Raw genomic sequence first — 19,244 nt, 5'->3', positions numbered from 1 at the left:
TCATATTATCTGATCACCTTTCTATACTGCAGCATGCAATATACGAAGAAGAGCAATTTAAGAATCTGGAACGCAAGCTAGGTGAACTTAGACTGGGGAAAAAAAGATTCATATTATAATGCAAATTGCAAGATGAGTTGTAGGAGATGCAATTCAGGAAAGTAATGAACTCCTAATCCCTTCTTCCTGCACACTTCACATGATTTTATCCAATGACTGTTAAATGTAAAATGCATAAACAGTTATCAAGAACAAAGATTAGAACTGTAGTCTTGTGCCACAGCAATGTCCTCATCATTTAACAGCTCACTGTCTCTGGTCTCTTGAGTCATACAGGCAGCTACGTTGTGGGGAAGCTTTACCAGAAGGCTTACGTTCCCATACAGGCCAGTTCAGAACCTTGTAGGTGGGTCCTCTACTGGAAGGACATATGTGTGGATTTGAATCCCATAAACTAGAAAGATGCACAGAATCCACGTCGCCCACTATTCATCAATCACTAAATAAACTGTAAGAAGTGTACAGATCATCTACTACATTTTAAAGAGTTTGGACACCAAAGGTACTATGGCACCACTTATATTCAGATCATGCCCTTGCAAAACCACATATAGGAACTAAAGCATTCAACAGTTTTTCAGAAATTCTTTTAAGTTTTTACAACCATAACGAACTACCTGCAGATCAGGCAGCTGAAATTACTCTTATTCCTGCATGCCTTTCATTGGGTAAAAAGCAAAGACATCTTGTTAGATTTGTGTCATTCACTGATGTATCCAAGCTATTAAATTCAAGGCATAGTAATAAAATGGTCATCATCTATATAGTTACATGAGTATTTTGGTTTGATTCAGGAGTCCATTTTTGAAATAAATCATCTGATTATGCCCACGTACCGTTCTTCATTTTTCATAGTACAGTGTTAACAAAGCACATTTACTCTCAAATGACACTAAACTAGAATAAGATGCTGTTCACCTACCAGTGGTTATTCAGTCCACAGGACTGCAGTATAAGCTAGTATAAAGTAAAAGTACTCAAAATACACAGAATTGTCAGCACTGGGTCCTCAGTCTCAGATGATTTCTTCTACAGATCTGCTATTGTTATGTTGTAGTACTTGCTAATGTGGACATAGCCTATGTCTCTGGATTTGGCTCCATCGTGAGTTTTTTCTCAGTGGAAAGTGCAGGCTGCTTTAGAAAAAGTCTGTCCTGCCTAAAAGCAAGCCCTCGGTCTTCAATACGAAGTATCTATACATACCAGAACAAATCAGGGAAAGTTTCTTCTGCTTCTTTTCGACCTTTATTTTAGACCTCAATACTGTGTAGACACAGAAGTCATTGACAGCATGATATGCTTTTGTTCTCCCGTTAAGGTCTTGGCATTCAATGTGAGGGACAGAATGTCCACCTGTGCAGTGATGCAGGTCCCTGTTTTTGCAGAGAGCTGAAGTTCAGCAAACACATCTACCTAAAAACTATGTATGTTTTCCCAAATTCATACAATTTTCGAGAATTGCCTTGTTAGACCTGCTTAGTTAAAAAACTTGGGGAAGACAAACAGGATTTATGCACGTGACAAGATAACAAGAACATTTTGAGAACAGGAAGTCTTTAAGGCACAGAAAGATAAGTAGTATGCAAGCATTTTTCTCCTCAAACACCAGACTACTTGCTTTTCAAAATTGCTTTTGCAAACCAGAATGCTTTAGTTTTCTGAAGGAAAAAAGAGAAAAAAATCTATGAACCACCCGACATCACAGTTGATCTGTACATGTAGCCAGAAAGTGCACTAGGCTAACAGATAGTGAAGAAACTGGAACCAGATCCTGATTATGCTTGCCAGGAAGCATTAACCTGTGTCTTCCAGTGTTGTAATGTTTGCACACTTTCCTGTGGAACGCCCACTGCTGTCTTATGCAGTAATAGCTCTCATGGACCATAAAATAATACAGATTTAAATGACCAACGCTATTACATACTGTGTTTAAGTGTAGGACAGGAACAAGCACACCTATGTGTTTCACACAAAAAAATGTCATACTTGTAAGAAGATCCATAGAACTGGTCTGAGATTATTACATTACTTAAAAATAATAAAAAATGAATGAGTCTCTACAGTCACAAAGATACAATTCACAGTTAAAATAAAAAATAAGATCCAGCCCTTATATATACATAAAAACCTATTCTGATAAATTATCTTAAAGCAAAGCTATTAATTCAAACCAAGTTAAACATTTACATATTCTAAGATATTCTGTAAATATAGTCCTAGAATGTATTTTTGTGTAAAGTGCTAGTTGATTCCGTAACTAAATTAATCCATCTTGGTATGAAACAAAAACCAAAAAAGAGTATATTCAGGATAAAACAAAATTATAGCCAATAAACCACAGATACAGAAATGCATTCAAATTGTTTATCACAGAAAACTTACATCTAGTAGCGTGTGAAGATGCTGATCCTGGAAAACACTGTGAAGGAAATCTAAGTCTTTTTCACTGCAGTCTGTAAGTGCATGAATTTCTTCCAGGCTGTCCAGCACCTGTGAGACTGCTCCTATGGGACAATAAATAGGGGAAAAAAAAGAAAGAATACAAATCAATGAAGCAAAGACTGGTGGTAAACAGAATTTTGGGAAAGGAAACTTTCACTCCATATGGTACAACCAGAACAGGAACTTTAAGAAGCTGAAGTGTTTACAGTGTGATTATATGCAAGAAATTATTTAACTGAAAAGAGGTTAAAACCTGTTCTTATTAAGCTTAGCTTTGTTCTATTTTAGCCTTGTTTCCAATGATACGTTATAAAGTCATTTGCATTATCTGCCCAACTGCCTGTCCTCACCATTCTCACCCAACCTTCCCCTTTTTCACATTTTGAACTGCTGGCCAATTCCAAATACATATTGCAAATGAGTAAACATTTGAAATAATCAACACTCTCACTTCTAAAATCAGCATCTGGATAGAGAAGGGAAGAGAATGAAAGACCAGACTGCTGTGTCCTCTGGAGGAGAAAAAAAAGGCTGTTAACATGAACTCTGGTGTTTGTTCTGTTTGTTCTGCTTTCCTGGTTATCTCAGATCCAATTATAGCACTTGCTTCCTTTTGACCAGTGGATTGTTTTGGGTCATAGGAAGACAGGGATGATTTTTATATAGCATAGGGTGAAAACAGAAGTTAGGGATATGGGAACAACAAGCAGAAACAGAAGGCATTGTGGCAGATGAAAGTCCATGAGGAGAGTTGAACTCACAGCAGAGAGGATACAGAAACACAATACAAACCCATAGTAAACCAGCCCATATTAGCTCCTTCTTGATCAACTTGTTTTAAAAATCAGACATCAGTGGTGGCTGCCACTTGTTTGCATTACTAGAATGCTAACTTTAGCTTATGTAAACACCCAGTGGCCATGTCTTCAAGTGTGTCCACAGTGGCATAAAGATGTGGAAAGATAGTAGCATATTCAGTGTTAGTCTGTGAAAATGCTGGTGTCAGACAGTGAACTGATGAATGCATGCTCATAAATAAATTCTTAATTCTGGATACAGAAGTCTACACAATTTGCATTTCAGTAATTTCTCCTTAATATGTTTATTCTGTTTACTTATTCATTTGCCAGTGTCCTTTTGTCAAGATAGATAATATCTAAAAAATTGCTATATTTCCTGAAATTCCAGTCTTCGCTGTATGAACAGTTCTTACCAGCCTTCCTTAAGTCAAGCCCTTTTGTAATCTCATGTATTTTCAGAATGGAATAAAAACAAACAAAAAAACCCAAGCCCCTCTTTACCACATAAAGAAAACAAGGTAAATTCAGTTATTTCTCTGAAAATTTTGAAAAACTGGAATCTCAGCCTAGGATTCTCCTCACAGTTCCTTGTACACTGTTAAGAACCACTGTGTTCCCCTCACAACTCATGGCTCAGGAGCAACAAGACTTCTTAGTCCTCTCCCATTAAATGTGTCTGACTACTTATTTCCAACTCATGTATTAATTTATGTTCCTTTAAAAAGGGGTGGGTGATCAGCAAATAAAACTAATGGTTAGCCTTATCATAGTTGCTGTATATGGGGTCAGGTGCACCGAAGAAGGGAAAAAAAACGCTCTGTCTTTGATAATGAGTAAGCACGGTCGGCTGAAAAGAACTGTCCACACTCCTCTGCCTGCACCACAGTTTCCACACTGGCAGACACAGCAGGAAACCGGAGAAGATACAGGGACCAGGATTCTGCTGGTAAGAGTGTGGAGAGATCACAGCTAAGCCTCAAAAGCGTAGAAGAAAAACATCACCTAGAGACCTGGAAGGGATGGCACTGAGTTTCTTTTAACATTTTCAGTATGTCAAAGGTTGATGAACTTAGAGATCTTCAAGCCTGAAGGAAGGTCCTTGGCTTTCCAGGATGTCTTTGGCAGAAGGAAATTTGCTAGAATTCTCTTTTCTTTCTATTCCTGTCACGCTAAGATTTTAAACTAATTATTTTATAGCAAATTTTTTGCTTTCTGGGTTCAAAGCCCTTTCTGTGTACATGGAGTGTTTATTTTAAGGAAAACTCAAGAGAAGATTTGCTTCATAGGCTTGGATATCCGAAGTCTCTGATACTTCTTACTGTTGCTCATAACCACTAAAACACGAGCCAAAACCAGAACCAATGAGAAGTCTGTTCAAAGTTGTCTGCAGTGCTAAGTTATTGTGAAACACTGAATGCTCTGGCCCACCACATCATTTTTTGACAGTATTATTTACTTGGGGAATTTTATTTTGTGCAATATGCTGATGTCTTTCAAAATAGAAATTAAGCTACTATTTTCTAATATTTGCATCTCAACAACCTTTTGAATATCTGGGAATTCCAAAACACTAAGCTTTGCTCATTAGGACTTTTTTCTCCTGTCAACTGGTTGCATTGAATAGACAGCTATAAAAGAAAGTTTCGAAGAATATCCTTGACATATGTGATCTGAAGTTCTGACAGTGACTTCGCTAATCACTCAGAATCACACTTCTACCTTGTCTGTTGTTGTTTTGTTTTTTACCTATGATCTTATGCTGTATCTACTGCCGTGTCTTTCATGCATTTACAAATAACATGCATCTCCATGAGAAAATGGCATACTATTATAGCAATATATCAACAGCATGTTATTGCAAAAAGAGTGATAGAACAACCCTACAGGCATTTTTGTGAACACCTAAACTCTCTCTGTTACAGACATCTAGTTAAAAGTCCAAGAGTATCTTTCCAAAGAGTTATACATTCAGATAAAAGAGAGCACATAAAATAATATTAACCAACCTTTACAGCACACCTGTCCCCAAAAAGATTCATATTCTATCATATTTAAGCTAAATTTCTAGGCTTTGAGGAAAGTGTAAAAGCACTCGATATTTATAACTAAAGCTTGTATCCTCTACAAATCAGATTTAATCTCTGATTCTGAGAGAAGATTGTAGTAACACTGGATCCTGCTGTAATTGCATATATGTTCTCAGTGTGCAAGAGAGCGGTGATATTCCAGGCCACGCACACAATCTTGTTTTTCGTACCAAATTGCTCCTAAGAAGATGGACATGAGCTGAGTAGCTTTCTACTTGTTGAAGCACATCTATTATTTGTCATACTTGCTTTTATGGCAATAACTTGGGATTATTTCTTCAGCCAGTGTGTAGTCAAAGTTATCACAGGTATTCCTGCAGGTTCTGTTGCCTCGTTTCTGAAGATGGCCATTCAGAAATAGTTCTCTCTTACAGCTGAATTAAGTCTCTAGAGTCTTTGTAGTTCTCATACAGTGCCCTTAATACCACCTGATGTTGGCACGGACATGGGTGCATCAAGCTGGCAGTAGACAAAGCTTTGGCAAAATAGTGCTGTTATTACAATCTGGCATCTAGCTATTCAAATCTGGAATAGGTGCTTTGGCTAGACAAACCAAACTTTAGAGGTAATTAGGAGTTCCTTACTTCTCACCAGAAAAGAAGAGAATAAAATATAATTAAAGAAAAGAAATCCAAGAATTGTCTATTTATTTTCCAGTAGAAATATGTGTCTACTATAAAACATCCCGAAAGTTTGCTTTTCTTAGGCTCAGCAAACATGGCAGGTACAAGTGACTTCCTCTCTTATGCAGAAGGTAGTACAGAGAATTACCGGCTTCTTTTCATGCAGCAATGATCTGTGGCGCTGTATGACTAAAAGATTGTTCAGGTGAGAAGACTCAGATCTTGCTGCAAAGCACAAAGATGACATTCTGACTGCAAGCACATTCTAAGAAAGGGTAAAAGAATTCTTTATTTATTTATTTTTTAACACTGAAGATTACAAATGCCCATTTAAGTCTTGGTCAGTCATAAACCCCCTTCTGAGGAATGAAAACTTCTTAGAGTAAGTCTGACCTTGTTTAAATACAAAACTAAAAAACTGTGACCTTTTCACAAGTCTCCTGCAATCAGTATTTCGGGAAATGACTCTGCAGAAGACCTTATAACAACCATTAAAATAACAGCATATTTTTATGAAAGAGACATAGACAAAATCTAAACCCCACAGATTTGCAGAATTGTATGAAAAAATTAAGTTCCCTACACGAAGCTGTCTAATCCTGTTCATTCTCATAAACAACCTTAACTCGGATCGGCTTTTCAACCATTCTCTTTGTTGTCTAGATAGGCAAGTAATGATGACTTCCAGGATTTTACAGTGGTTTTTAAATGACTGGCTAAACCTTAGCTACTATTTGCAATTCCACACACATCACAATTCAGTCCTTATGCCAGTCAATCTACAATCAACACAAGCTAATTTCTCCAAACTTCATCGCTTGGCTGCCTTCTTGTGTGCAGGTGCTGGAAACGAAAATAAAAAACAATCCCAGCTCTCAAAGCACAGGCATTTCAGAAGGTAGGATTTACATTGCCCTTTGTTTATGAAGAGGTCTGAGGCTAGCACATACAGCAGACAGGAGAAAAAAACCCATCAGAAATTGTTAGAAAGATCAAATATTAGAATCACTGAACGAAGTCACTGGATGCCATCTCCTAAAAAAACAAGCGTGTAATCTTTGGGCATAGTTATAAAGTGCAGTTATGAAAAAAAACCCCTTATAAATATTGTGAGATTTTGATAGAGCACATCTGGTGAAGTGACAATTGAGATTATTTGTACCAAGTCTGGAATGTGAGATTCAAATTTCATGGATTTTATTTTTATTTTTCATGTATGACAAATAAAACAAAGATTCTTTGCTTCTACTTTAAGACTCCAGCGACACTTACACCTTCAAAAAACCTATTTAGCGACAACTGCATAAATCGGTGCCTCCAGTAGGTATGCTTTGCTGGCATCTGATTATAATACCCTAAAAACACTAGGCCTAAAAATGTTTAACATATTAGGTAATTAAGCACTACATCAAAATGCTGTGCAAATAAATGGGGCATCTGTCAACTGAGGTTTTCAAATCACAATTACATGCACATTCGAAACTGTTCACTTCAGCCAAACATGAAGGTCTAGGCTCATTATCCGCACAATTATAAAATACTTTGCCCACGTTATATACAAGGCCAGGTTTGCCTTAGTAGTAGTGGACAGAAGTTAAAAATGTGTAAGAAAGAAAACCGCTATTTCCTCTTGGTCCTGTAAAGAAAATACTAAACCTATGCTGTTTCCATTAAAGGTGAGAAAAGAGCCTTTAACAGAGATGGGACCTTTCCTCTACTTGTGCTGATGTAACTTCTTAGATTAAGAGAAAACCAACTGAGGACAGGATCAGATGTTCTTCAGCACTTTAAACCACATCTGCCAGTATCACTGGAGTTGAGATGCCTCTAACCTCACACAGTAATTTGTTGCTCTTCACTGTTCACTATATTCCAGAGCATCTGCTCCTGTAAGCACAGATGACAGCCAAAGCATGTGTATGTATTAGCCCATAACACTTTAAAATAGGGTGGGAGATACATGTTTCACATATATACACAACATTGTAATTTAAATGAAAGGCAAGTAAGGACTCTATCCTCCTCTAATTTGAGCTATGTAGTGTTTAACGACATTTTGCTTCCTAGACAGAAACCAAACAACCAAGTTTAGACACTCTCTAAATTTACAAATAAGCTCCTACTTGTACCCAGTTCTCTGAACGCTACAGTGAAGCAATTAAGACTACAACAATATACATATACACACATATAAAACAATCAGGAAAAGTATAGGGAGAAAACTAGAAAGATGGAGGTTTACAGAGATTACAGTAAAAGTGCAGAAAGAAGGCAGTTGGTGTGATGGAAGTGTATTGGCATTTACAAATAAATTACAGAAGGTAAGAACACCTATGGAATATGAGGAGGGAAAGATAGTCATGTAATAGAGAAGAAAACCAAATGAAATAGGTTTGGGAAAGAAAAACTATAAGAGCAAAAGACTAAAGAAAGGGGAAAAGGAAAAAGATAAAATGAGATAAAGTGTTCTCAAACACGAGCAAGAACGCAGAGGAGAGTGCTATTTATGGAAATACAAAAAAAGGAGGGGGTGAGGGGGAAGAGGGGAAAGAAGGAAGGACGGGGACTCGGAAACTGATGCGTGATTTTGAAGATAGTTTTTGTTTTGTTCTGCATGCACGGGGCACTGTGTGTATGCATGGCTCTGGCTTTCTCCTGTCTCCATATTTGGGATTTTACACAAAGTTTGCCAATCCCTTTTCCCAGTTATCTCTCACTGTAAAACTAGCCACAAATATGACTAGCATGGTGGTAAAGAAATACATAGTAAGAACGTGCTGTTTTTCAGACCAGACCTGCACCTTGTGACTAGCGCACTCACATGAAACTAAACAAATAAATGTTTTTACAAATGAATGGCCTTCACTATTACTTCCTTAGATATTTTCTTCCTCATTGCAAAAACATATGGAAACCCTCTCCCGACAAGTATCAGGGCAGCACATCCTATAAGTCAGCAAGTTTACCGAAGAAAGTCTCTATGCACAAACAAAAACCAAAAATCAGTGACAGAGGCGCTACATGAGGTTCCCTTTTTTCCCTACAGCTGTATAAAAACAATACTACTGCAAAACTTTTATATAAAAATCCACTGAGTTCTCACTCTCGTGTTACTGGACAGGCATTCCAAGACAGGGAAACAGGAAGATAAGGAGTAACACCCCCCACAACCTGTAAGATCAAAAGAATCAACTAAACAACTACCAAAAAATCCATGACTTTGATCAGAAATAGAGACAAGGACACGTGTTGCTGCCCTGACCTAAGACAGAAGAACTGTTAGCCTACAAATCTCAAAACACTGCAGGAAAACCCCCACTTTTTAGAGCTTGTGTTTTGAGAGGCTGCATTTGTTGGTTTTGAAACAGTTGAGGTGTTTCAAAGGGTCTAGAATTTCACACCTCCTCCTTTGTCTAGCACAGTCTGCAGGTTTTAGAAGTGTTTGTGCTTTCAGTCTCTCATGAAGCGTGCAGCTAACCTGCAGCAGAACCTCCTCCTTACATGTCAACAACATTCCTTCATTAAGGAGACACATATTGGATGGTTATTAAAATGAAGGGTATGCATATTCACAATGCATATGCATATATCATGTATCACATCAACACAGAATGAGCAAGAAATTTCATGCAAGGGTATAGCAAAAAAATCATATAAGACTAATATTACAGTATATTTTTAGTGTTAGGAGAAAAAAAAACCATTAATCCATGAAAACATTAATTTTGGAACTAAAATGCAAACCCAAACCATTTTATCCTTTATTAATGTAATGAAAATTAAATTTTATTTCAGTTGTGTTGTGAATATTAAAAACAAAAAACCCAGGTAATTTTAATACTGCCTCTAAATTAGAATCTTCAGAATTCCCTGGAAATCATATTGCTTCTGGTTAATTATATTTTCAAAATTATGGACAGATTTAGTCAAAACTATACAGGCTATTTTTCTTGAACAGGCAGTATTAAAACTGAAAACAGCAAAGAGAAGAGAAGCAAGCTGATTTTTAAACATGCAAGGACACACACCATGGCCGAATGATATGCCTTAAAGGAAAACAAAGGGATACCTACTTTCTGCTGCTAGAAGTCCTAGTAGGAAGGCAGCATTTGGACAAACAAACAGTATGAAGATTTCAGAACAAGCGATTTATAAAGCTGCAACCTAGCACAGCAGTTTAGCCACAATATAGTACAAACAAACTGACAAGAACCCCCCTGCTCCAGTTCTTCTAGTAAGGTTTCTATGTGTGAAGCAAATGGGACTTGCAGACTGGGATGGGAGGAAAAGAAACACTTGGCACTGGGAAGGTCGCACACGTACACAGTGTTAGGTATCTATAATACCAGACTTTTTCCACCATTGGTTAAACTATTTTTAAAATCCCATGGATAAAAAGTGATTTAAAGTAAGAGTATTGTAAGAGGTGAACTGACAAACTATTTTAACATACTGCAAATGAAACATAACATCATATTAATCAATATATTTACTAACCAGAATTTAGCAATATCGTATTGAAATATTTTTGTTTAGAAAAGTTGCAGTGAGAACCATAATGAGAATCATTTAGAAATACAATCACTTTACTATTGATTTTAATTATCCGTGACTCTACATACTTAAAAGTTTTTGTATTTATATATACCAGAAGAAAGATTAAACAGCTGAAGAACCAGAAAGTTAATAATGGTGTACTGGAAACACTCAAACTCATTACATCAAAACTGATAGTTATACCTGTAATACTAGATAAGGAATTAATAACAGTAAATCATAGGGTTAATGTAATTTTTTTCCCAAGCACTCATACTTAAGTGTTACACAAGACCCTTTGCAAATATTTATAAAAATCAGTGGTAATTCTTGTAAAACAACATTGGTTTTTCTTCTTCACGTCAATGAGACTCATCCTTTTTAAAATATGAGATTATATCAGCCATATGTCATGGAATCTTAATCCCATGAAACCACTAACCACTCACTAATTTGTGAGTTAAGCTAGATCGATCTATGTTGGAAACTGTGTTAGAACTTTGCTGTACATCTGCTGTTTGATCTCACTCTGAAAGCATTTTTTCCATTATTATTACTATCAAATTCAAAAATTAAGATCTCATACTGTTACAAATTTCTCATTTGATATGCCAATATAGAGTCTAACAAGATAAAAAAGAATGAAAATTTCAATTTACATACAGCAATCCTGAGACAAAATGTCCAAATGCATTTATAAAAGTGCCATATGAAATTTGTGTCTTGCAGTTTGAGAACACAAGCTAGAAACACTGATGTAGTCTTGAAGTGCCTCGTTTCTGCACAATGCAAAAGCACTGCTTCTACATTCATCACCTTAACAACGTTACCACAGAGCTCAAAAAGCACATACGTGTTCAGGAAGTGCTGCAACAGAGCTACCTGTCAGCCCAGGGTAAATAAGTACATTTGGTCAGTCAGTCTATTATAAAATATGCTGTTGTACTTTCTCTGTGGTTAAACTGAAACACAACATTAGAAAATGTCTTACAGGAATCTAGAACTGTTTGCAGCAAAAAGCTACTCTGAAACTGTTAGTCACGTTTCAGAATATGAACACAACAAACCAAGCAATTCAAACAGTTATGCAGTTTTCCAGACCATGGACTATCCACTAGCTTAAGTCCAACACTGACTCAGTACTTCTGAAAAAGTGGCTACAAAAAGGTTTTTTGAAATATAAAGTTATAAAAAACCCTGTTCAAGTTATGGACTTTTCCAAGTGTTGGCATGAAAACCTAAACATCCTGAATCTACTTAAAACTCCAAAGTAAACTAAATGCTCTTCCCAAATTCAGCTTCCAAGTCAAAATGTCAAACAATTCCACAGCCTTTTCTTAGGCTGCTGCTGAACAGACGAGCTGAAGAAGCAAAAGGAGGAAAAATGAAAAGCTTCACACGGGTGAACTTCATTCTTCAGCCTGCAGCATTGTTACCAAAACACTTGAAAATTATACCTCCATGCTCTCCATCACAGGACAAATGGTGAGCACAGGACAGCAGCAGAGGAAATCCTCTGTCTTGATCTAATGTGCAATCGGATGACGGGAGTGCCAGGGAGGGCGGGGGAAAGAGGAGAGAGTTGGATGCGGAAGGGCGGCAGGGCGCAAACTGACTGTAAATTTCTCTAGCACCCCATTATTTCATGGTCTCTACTGGGCCAATTTTTCTCATGTGCCAGATTTAGCCTTTAGGGCTGCTGACTCTTAACTTCTGATCTATATTTGTTTCAGCATATTGAAAATATTCAAATCATTCACTGCCTCAGGAAACTGACATCTTACAATATCTTGAAGACAGGCAACCTGGAAGTCAAACGTTTTACATTTCAGCCAAGACCATTTGCAAGACACTTGTCATTTGAGCTGTTTAGTGGCTTTACTGAAAAAGCTACTGAACACAGCCTATCAGCAGTGAAGTAATATTTTAGTTTAATAAATATTTAACCTGTTTTGTCAAAACATTTTAAAAGGCTTTATCGTGCTCTCTCAAAATTTAGCAAGACTGACTTCTGCCATGTTACCAACAGAATGACAGCAGGATTAAGTTAAGTCCTTCAGAGGACAGTTGCTGATGAAAAAGGAAATGGATCACCCACAACAAGCTGTGGGAACCAAGAATTATAAATACGCTCTGTATGAATGAAAGGAAGATGGGTACAGGACGATACCTGGGTGACTTTAAATGAAGTTTACCTGTGTTTGTTCCCTTTTAATTTACTTATGCAATCTGCTGACCCTCACTGGAAAGCTCTTTAGCAAGAATATCCTTTGTGATTCTGCATCTAAGAAAGTCATCTGACTTGCTGCCTACAGTGCCTTCATATTCCTGGCTATTATTCTGGTAGCTTAAGAAGATGCTCGAAGGGTCCTGCAATCCCAGGTTCTTTGAACCCTGAAGAAAAACACCTCTAGGCTAATCGGGAAAAACAGGCAGAATTGAATTTTTCTGATTCTGTCTTTAGAAAGACCTGGAGGAGGACAGGATGTACAATTTGCATAACCTATTAAGCATTTATGTTTCTGCATCTTTATCTCAGTAGGAGTTCCACATTTGCACATTTCTGACAAATCATTTAATTTTAATGGCAAGCTTCATGAAATTTTCTGGGAGGATTAAACAGGCAGCAACATTTAAAATATTAAATGCTCATTAGAGGTTATAATCTAGAATAACAATATAAGATGTTAGGAAGGAAACTTAAATAACTTTAAGACAGTCAAGTTTATACTGCAATTCAGCAGTTTTATGTCTATTTCAGTTCAGAATCATCACAAGACCCTACCTTTACAAGCTAGAAATATTTGAAAACTTTATTAGTGTACTTCTGAAGAGAAAAGATAATAGATTTCTGTATCTTGCAATTTCAGAAGCTGAAAGTTCCAGTATCTTTTCTTGCAAGCCTCAGTGTTTATTCTGAGATATTAAATATTTTATCATCTAATGTAATCAATCACGGAAACATCATGAAAACTACCCAGTTGTATGGTTTCCTGATCACTAATCTCCCATTAGTGAGATCAACAATATTATTTTAGAGACTAACTGTGCTTTTCTGAGAAATCCAAGCTACTGTTTTAGCTATTTCAGAGATGAAAACAAGATAAGAATGGATTCAGCACAAATATTCCGTAGAATTTACATGTGTATTGGGTTAATGTGTTCTATGAGCAGAAAAAATAGAACTGGTACCTTTGTTGTATACTGATATCTGCTATTACATCATCCTGTGAGGAAGACACATGCCCTGTTGACGTGAGACTGAAACTGGAAAGAGGAACTGCAGTTTTTAGATTAGGAAAGTTGCCACTGCCAATCGTGTTGGTGGCCTATCTGTTTTATCGAGACGGGGGAAGTAGCTGGAAACAAAAATTAAAGCACTGCAAGTAATTCTGGGTGAAGTAAACCCAACTTATTCCTTCTTTCAAAGAATACATGGATCCTTACTTACAAGTACATTAAGTATTCAAAAGCTGGTTGCCTGAAGTTAAGCCATGAGGCTGAGATTATGCATTTGCAAAAGATGATTTCAGATTCTCATTCACTTCTACAGAAACTATAAGCAGTGTTCATCTCTAAGGATGAAGCAATCTGTTAATTTCAATACTCAAAGTTGAATTCCAAACAGTAAAATTTAAGAATTTCAACCAAAAAACCTACCCCCAATTCCCATATTAATGACACTGAAATTATTTACAAAAATTACTTGCTCATATTGAAAGAGCCGAAAAGGAACACTTAATATATGCAGTCAATAAGTAATTTTCTCAACTACTAAAATATTGGGAAAGAAAATTATCACATAGCAGTTCTGCACATGTCATTTAGTTCCTGAAACGTGTTCTAGTAATGCCAGTGCTTAGCTAAAATATTCTGCCAGTACTATTCAGTTGTTTAGAAAAACAAAAAAGAGCCCTATTTGCCTTAGATTTTTCTTATAACTTCATTTAACTTGATCCTAAATCCTAATTTTGTATCAGCTAGACCAACCCAGACTTTGGCATTGCAAATGTTACGAGTAATGTTATATCAAAATTAAGATACGTAACTATGACAGGGCTGTGTTAGTAGAGGGACTGCCAGGTTATTTACATTCCCGAATATGGGCCAAGGACAAAAGGACTGCTTGCAGTACGATCACTGTCCTGCCCAAGGCCTAGCTACATGCTCACCGCACAGCAAAGGTATTTTCTTCCCCTTTGAACTATGCTGGGAGGTCCCTGAAGTACATGTATTGTCTCTCTCTGAAGATTTGGGGGTCTGGGTTATAGTATCAGAAATACTGTCCATCCTGGTTTAAAGAGGAGATACGTTAATCGTGCTGTTCTCTAAAATAGGAGGTCAAGAAACTCTTGTACATTTTGGATTATTTTTCAAAATAACTATCAGTAAGGTATGAGAACCTTGCTCCTGCCTAAGAATTCAAGACAAAATTTCAATGATATTTTACACCCAAGTAATACAAAGAGAAATGTGAGGTTATAGCACTATTTTAAATTCAATGTAAATACGTCAAATAATAAAAAAAAACAGATGAAATTTCTGTAGAAACTTACAACTTACAACAGAGATTATATCTTCATTTTCTCCAGTCACTAACACCACTATGACTCAAAATGATTTATGCTTCCACATTTAAAAGTTTACTTAATATGCAATGTTATGAAATCATGAGAAATTAATAAATCCTTGGTACTCTACTCAGTGTAGAATTAGGACAGGTTGATTGCACTAAGTATACTTTCTGTTAAAATACCTGAGGAGGTGGGGTCTTCAGAGAAGTCTGGCAGCTCTTCAGGGGGGTCACCATAGAAGGAGTTGAATTTGTGGCTTGACACAGCTGCTAGTACTGCCCCCTGAATAAAAATAACCACGAAGTCTAAATTACACAAAGAAGGACAATGAAACATTTCCAGACACCTTGGGTCACTCAGTCTCCCAAAGTCTCTCATGTGTTGACCTTCTCAATTAAGAGTAAATAAATTCTATAGTCTTCAGCTCTGCTTCACTGTTATCAGTGACCACATCTAACAGAAGAGCCAGTCATACACTAATAAACAGTAAATAAAATCTTTGTGAGGGGATTCATGAGAACAAGTCTTTATGGGAAAGCATTTAAAAATAATAAGTGTGAGGCATAAATTCCCATAGTACAATGTAAATAAAGTAACTAATTTATTTCTTTTTCCCTCTTACCTAGACTGGGTGGCTTATCAAATATAAAAAATTACTCTTTAAAGCAATGCAATATGTTTTTACTTGAGAAACTCTCAGAATCTGACACTGACAGCACTAGGATATTGGACATCCATAATATAGCTATATGAAAATGCAATAACCTTGGACTCTCAGAATGAGTGTTACATGGGAAATTACAAAGCCAGAAAAATGGTTATCTGCTCTGACAAACATCTACTCATTCAAGTAAATTACAGTTTAGCCACTCAGATTTATATGTCTTACAGTTATGGCAGTAGGCAAAATGGACAACAAATAATTTCAGGAAACAGTGCTTTGGATAAATTGTAGAAAACAAACAGCACAGGTATAAAAGCTCTCGATATAATAGCTTGATATAAAAGCTCTAAATATAATGGTATCCCCAGGAAGAAACCTGGAAAAGATCTGAAACTGCCCCTAGAGCAGGAAAACAGGTCTAAAATGGACTAGCCAACATTTTAATGAAAGCATTATCTGGACATACAAACCACCTCAGAAAAAGTGCTGTTTATCATGAACTACAGCAACTGTTGCATCCTAATCATCAGTTGTTTTTGCAGCTACATTAAACTTTTACAAAGCAGAAACTCAACATGTATATTTGATTCTGCGTTTTATTATAAATTATAAAAAACATCATGAATTATAATGCTGCATGTTTCTGTTAAAATTTTCTCAACCTTTCAGTGAATTTAAAAATGTTTCTGTCAAGCTTTCTAAGGTAGGAACTGAAGGGAAACCATGTTGTTTTGGGCTAAAATGTAAATATTATTTTCAATATGGCTGTGAAATTATCTTGCATATTGTTAAACATAAGAGGATAAACTGAAGAATACATCTTAGTTCTTCTTGAAAAAAAAAAACCAAAACATTAAAACAGCATTCTGTTCCTCTTATTATAAATGTAATACGATAACAGAAGCCATTGTACTATTCTTTCTTCTCCAATAATTCATATTACATAGAATTACTGAATTAATTTAAGATGAAGACCTCATACATACCTTGGCTGATACCAGAGAATTTGTACTGAAATTTCTTTGAGAATCATGCACTAAGAAAGAATGGACAAAAACTCTTAACAAAACAACATTGCAATAAATGACGGAGAAGGCCTGATTCAACTTTATATTTTATTGTCGACTTCGGAGCATAGATTTCTCTTATCACCTTTAAAATGAATAAACTGTCACACAAAATTCAAGTTATGTAATCATATTGTTTTAACACTACATTCATTTTACCTTTAATTTTCGTCTTGCATTGAATTTTCTCAATTGTTCTACTGTTTCTGGAAGATGAATCTTGTATGCATAGCGATCTCTCTCCTTAAAATATCCCACAAAAAAACCCAAAAAAACAAACAAAAAAAAAAGAACAAAAGAAACAATAAACACAAGCTCTTAATATTCTCTCGACATTAAGAAACTATACAAGAAATGTACCAGCTAGTAAGTATCTTAAGGAGAACGAGGATTTGTTGCAAATTAATGAAAATGTCAAGAAACTGAGAGGGATTAGAATATGATAAAAGAATGCCTAACTTGGGCCAGAGATATTTTCCTTTTGTAATTTTGTCTCCTACTTTGTAGTAAGAACCTACCCTTTTTTTTTTTACTGTTTTATTGTTAGTCAGTCTATCACTAACATTATACTTTGAAGCTGGCAAGCACTAAGTAGTTCTGCTTCTTGGGATTCACAAATCCCAGTGAAGAAATGTGTCCAGGCACTCTTTCAAGGGATGCTTGATACTTCAGGTAAGCTTGGGAGACGACATCCATGTTCAACAGAACACAAAGTGCCAGCTTGATGGCTGGTGACACCAGGTGCTAAATTACAGGAAGAATTCTCCGTCATAGATGCAGATGAAAAACTTGCTGGTGAATATCAGACAGTGGGAGCAGAACTTGCAGCAGCTGACTTTCTTCCCCCGCCCCAAATCATCACAGAAACTACATACAATTATTAATTTAATGTAAATATTTATCACATGCATCTCCTGAATGAGAGTGAAATCACTGGCAGAAGTAATTCAGTCTCTCTATGGGACTAAAGATCTCTCTGTATTATGCTGTATTTGGCAGCTATCTATAAATGGTTTAGAAGAAAACTCTGAGTAAACAGGGAAGGACGTTTATCGTAGGCAAATATAAGAGAGGACTGACCGACAGAATATTGGCTTAAGCTTCGTAACAAAGTTGTCTCAAACTAAATCTCTCCCCTTGCTTGTCTTTCAACAAGTAACAGCAAGATCAAGAAGACAGTACAGACATCAAAAGTGCTATGTTGTATAGGCAGAACTTGAACATTTGTATTAGAGAATTATCTTTTTATAAAACCTAATCAGCTTAGTTGCCCAAACAACAAAAATAGCAAAATTGTCTGCCAAAATAACCCTCAACAAAACCCTTGTTTTGGCATCTCAACATAAGCTCACAAAGTGAGGAAAAAGCAGATAAAACCAAATAACAGACTCAATCACTGAAGTATGATCATTTGGGATTCCCAAACATGGTGTCCATTCCTATGCTCTTTGAAATATTTGATGCACTACATATGCCCCAGATGAACAGACAGAACTTCATCTCCTTTTGAATGGAAAGTTTTGAACCCCATTTCCTGATATTCAGAAAAGTGCCTTAACCACTGTTATTGCTGAGATGCACGCACTCCTGCTCTCCTTTTATGAGCAAGACCATTTTGCAGCTTGGAATAAGAGAGTAAGAGCCAGAAACAGAGCACAGAAGTGGAAGAGCGATTCCATTCACTGGTGGTTACACCATTTAATCGGAGGGAGAAGAACCTGTGCTTCCCAGTTTTGTTTGGGTGTTTGTTGTTGTTGTTTTGTTTGTCTTTTTTTTTTTTTTTTTTTTTTTTTTTTGGTGTCCATATTTGTCTTATGTAGAACATATAAGAAGTCCAGCAACAGACACCAGAATAACACCCTTTCCAAATAATTGCCCTTTTAAGTTAATGTTATTATGACTCTTTCTACCCTGGGCCCACACTACAGAAAAGAAACAGAGGATAACAAAGAAAAATAGTAAATTCATCAGTTTCTGCCAAAGAAAATACAATGCTCTGAACAAATACTTGCTACCTTTTAAATATGCAACACACCCATCATTCTCCAACTCCATTATTTAACACAGCCTATTAATGGGACTGCTGAGAAGCTAGGTTGTATATTCTCCCACTCCTGTTGTTAATCTTCAGTGTCCAGCAACTACCCTTCCACTGACTCAAACTATATTGTAAACTCTGCCACCACTGAAAAATAATTTGATTACCAGATGTCATGTTATTTTATGTAGTTTCGGTGGCCTTTGAGCAACACACCACTATATAGTTCCTTCACTCTGGCAGGATATTTCAGAAATGTAATGTCAGAAAGCAGCACAGTTACATAGCATAACATACTGGGATAAACTGCATGGCTTACATGCATAATAGCAAAGAGGTTTAGATAGGACTGA

General features: G+C 36.4%; 1 protein-coding gene across 12 annotated transcripts in view; it reads right to left on the bottom strand.

Annotated features, from left to right (window-relative positions):
* CASK (calcium/calmodulin dependent serine protein kinase) overlaps positions 1 to 19,244 on the bottom strand; it is a 209,651-nt gene that overhangs the window by 61,723 nt on the left and 128,684 nt on the right. For 9 of the 12 annotated variants that reach the window (XM_065860249.2, XM_065860258.2, XM_065860270.2 and 6 more), the window contains 4 exons: positions 17,013 to 17,096; positions 15,305 to 15,404; positions 10,086 to 10,103; positions 2,443 to 2,564 (listed from right to left, as the gene is read on the bottom strand). In XM_065860249.2, the coding sequence (XP_065716321.1) occupies positions 2,443 to 2,564; positions 10,086 to 10,103; positions 15,305 to 15,404; positions 17,013 to 17,096 (324 nt within the window). The remainder of the gene's footprint in view (positions 1 to 2,442; positions 2,565 to 10,085; positions 10,104 to 15,304; positions 15,405 to 17,012; positions 17,097 to 19,244) is intronic. The other 3 variants (XM_065860266.2, XM_065860308.2, XM_071811832.1) reach the window with 1 other exon arrangement.

Source organism: Patagioenas fasciata, chromosome 1 (assembly GCF_037038585.1).
Source record: "Patagioenas fasciata isolate bPatFas1 chromosome 1, bPatFas1.hap1, whole genome shotgun sequence".
In the NCBI taxonomy this organism is placed as follows: Eukaryota; Metazoa; Chordata; class Aves; order Columbiformes; family Columbidae; genus Patagioenas; species Patagioenas fasciata.
Note: the sequence above shows the minus strand (reverse complement) of the source record. Positions and strands in the feature narration are given on the sequence as shown.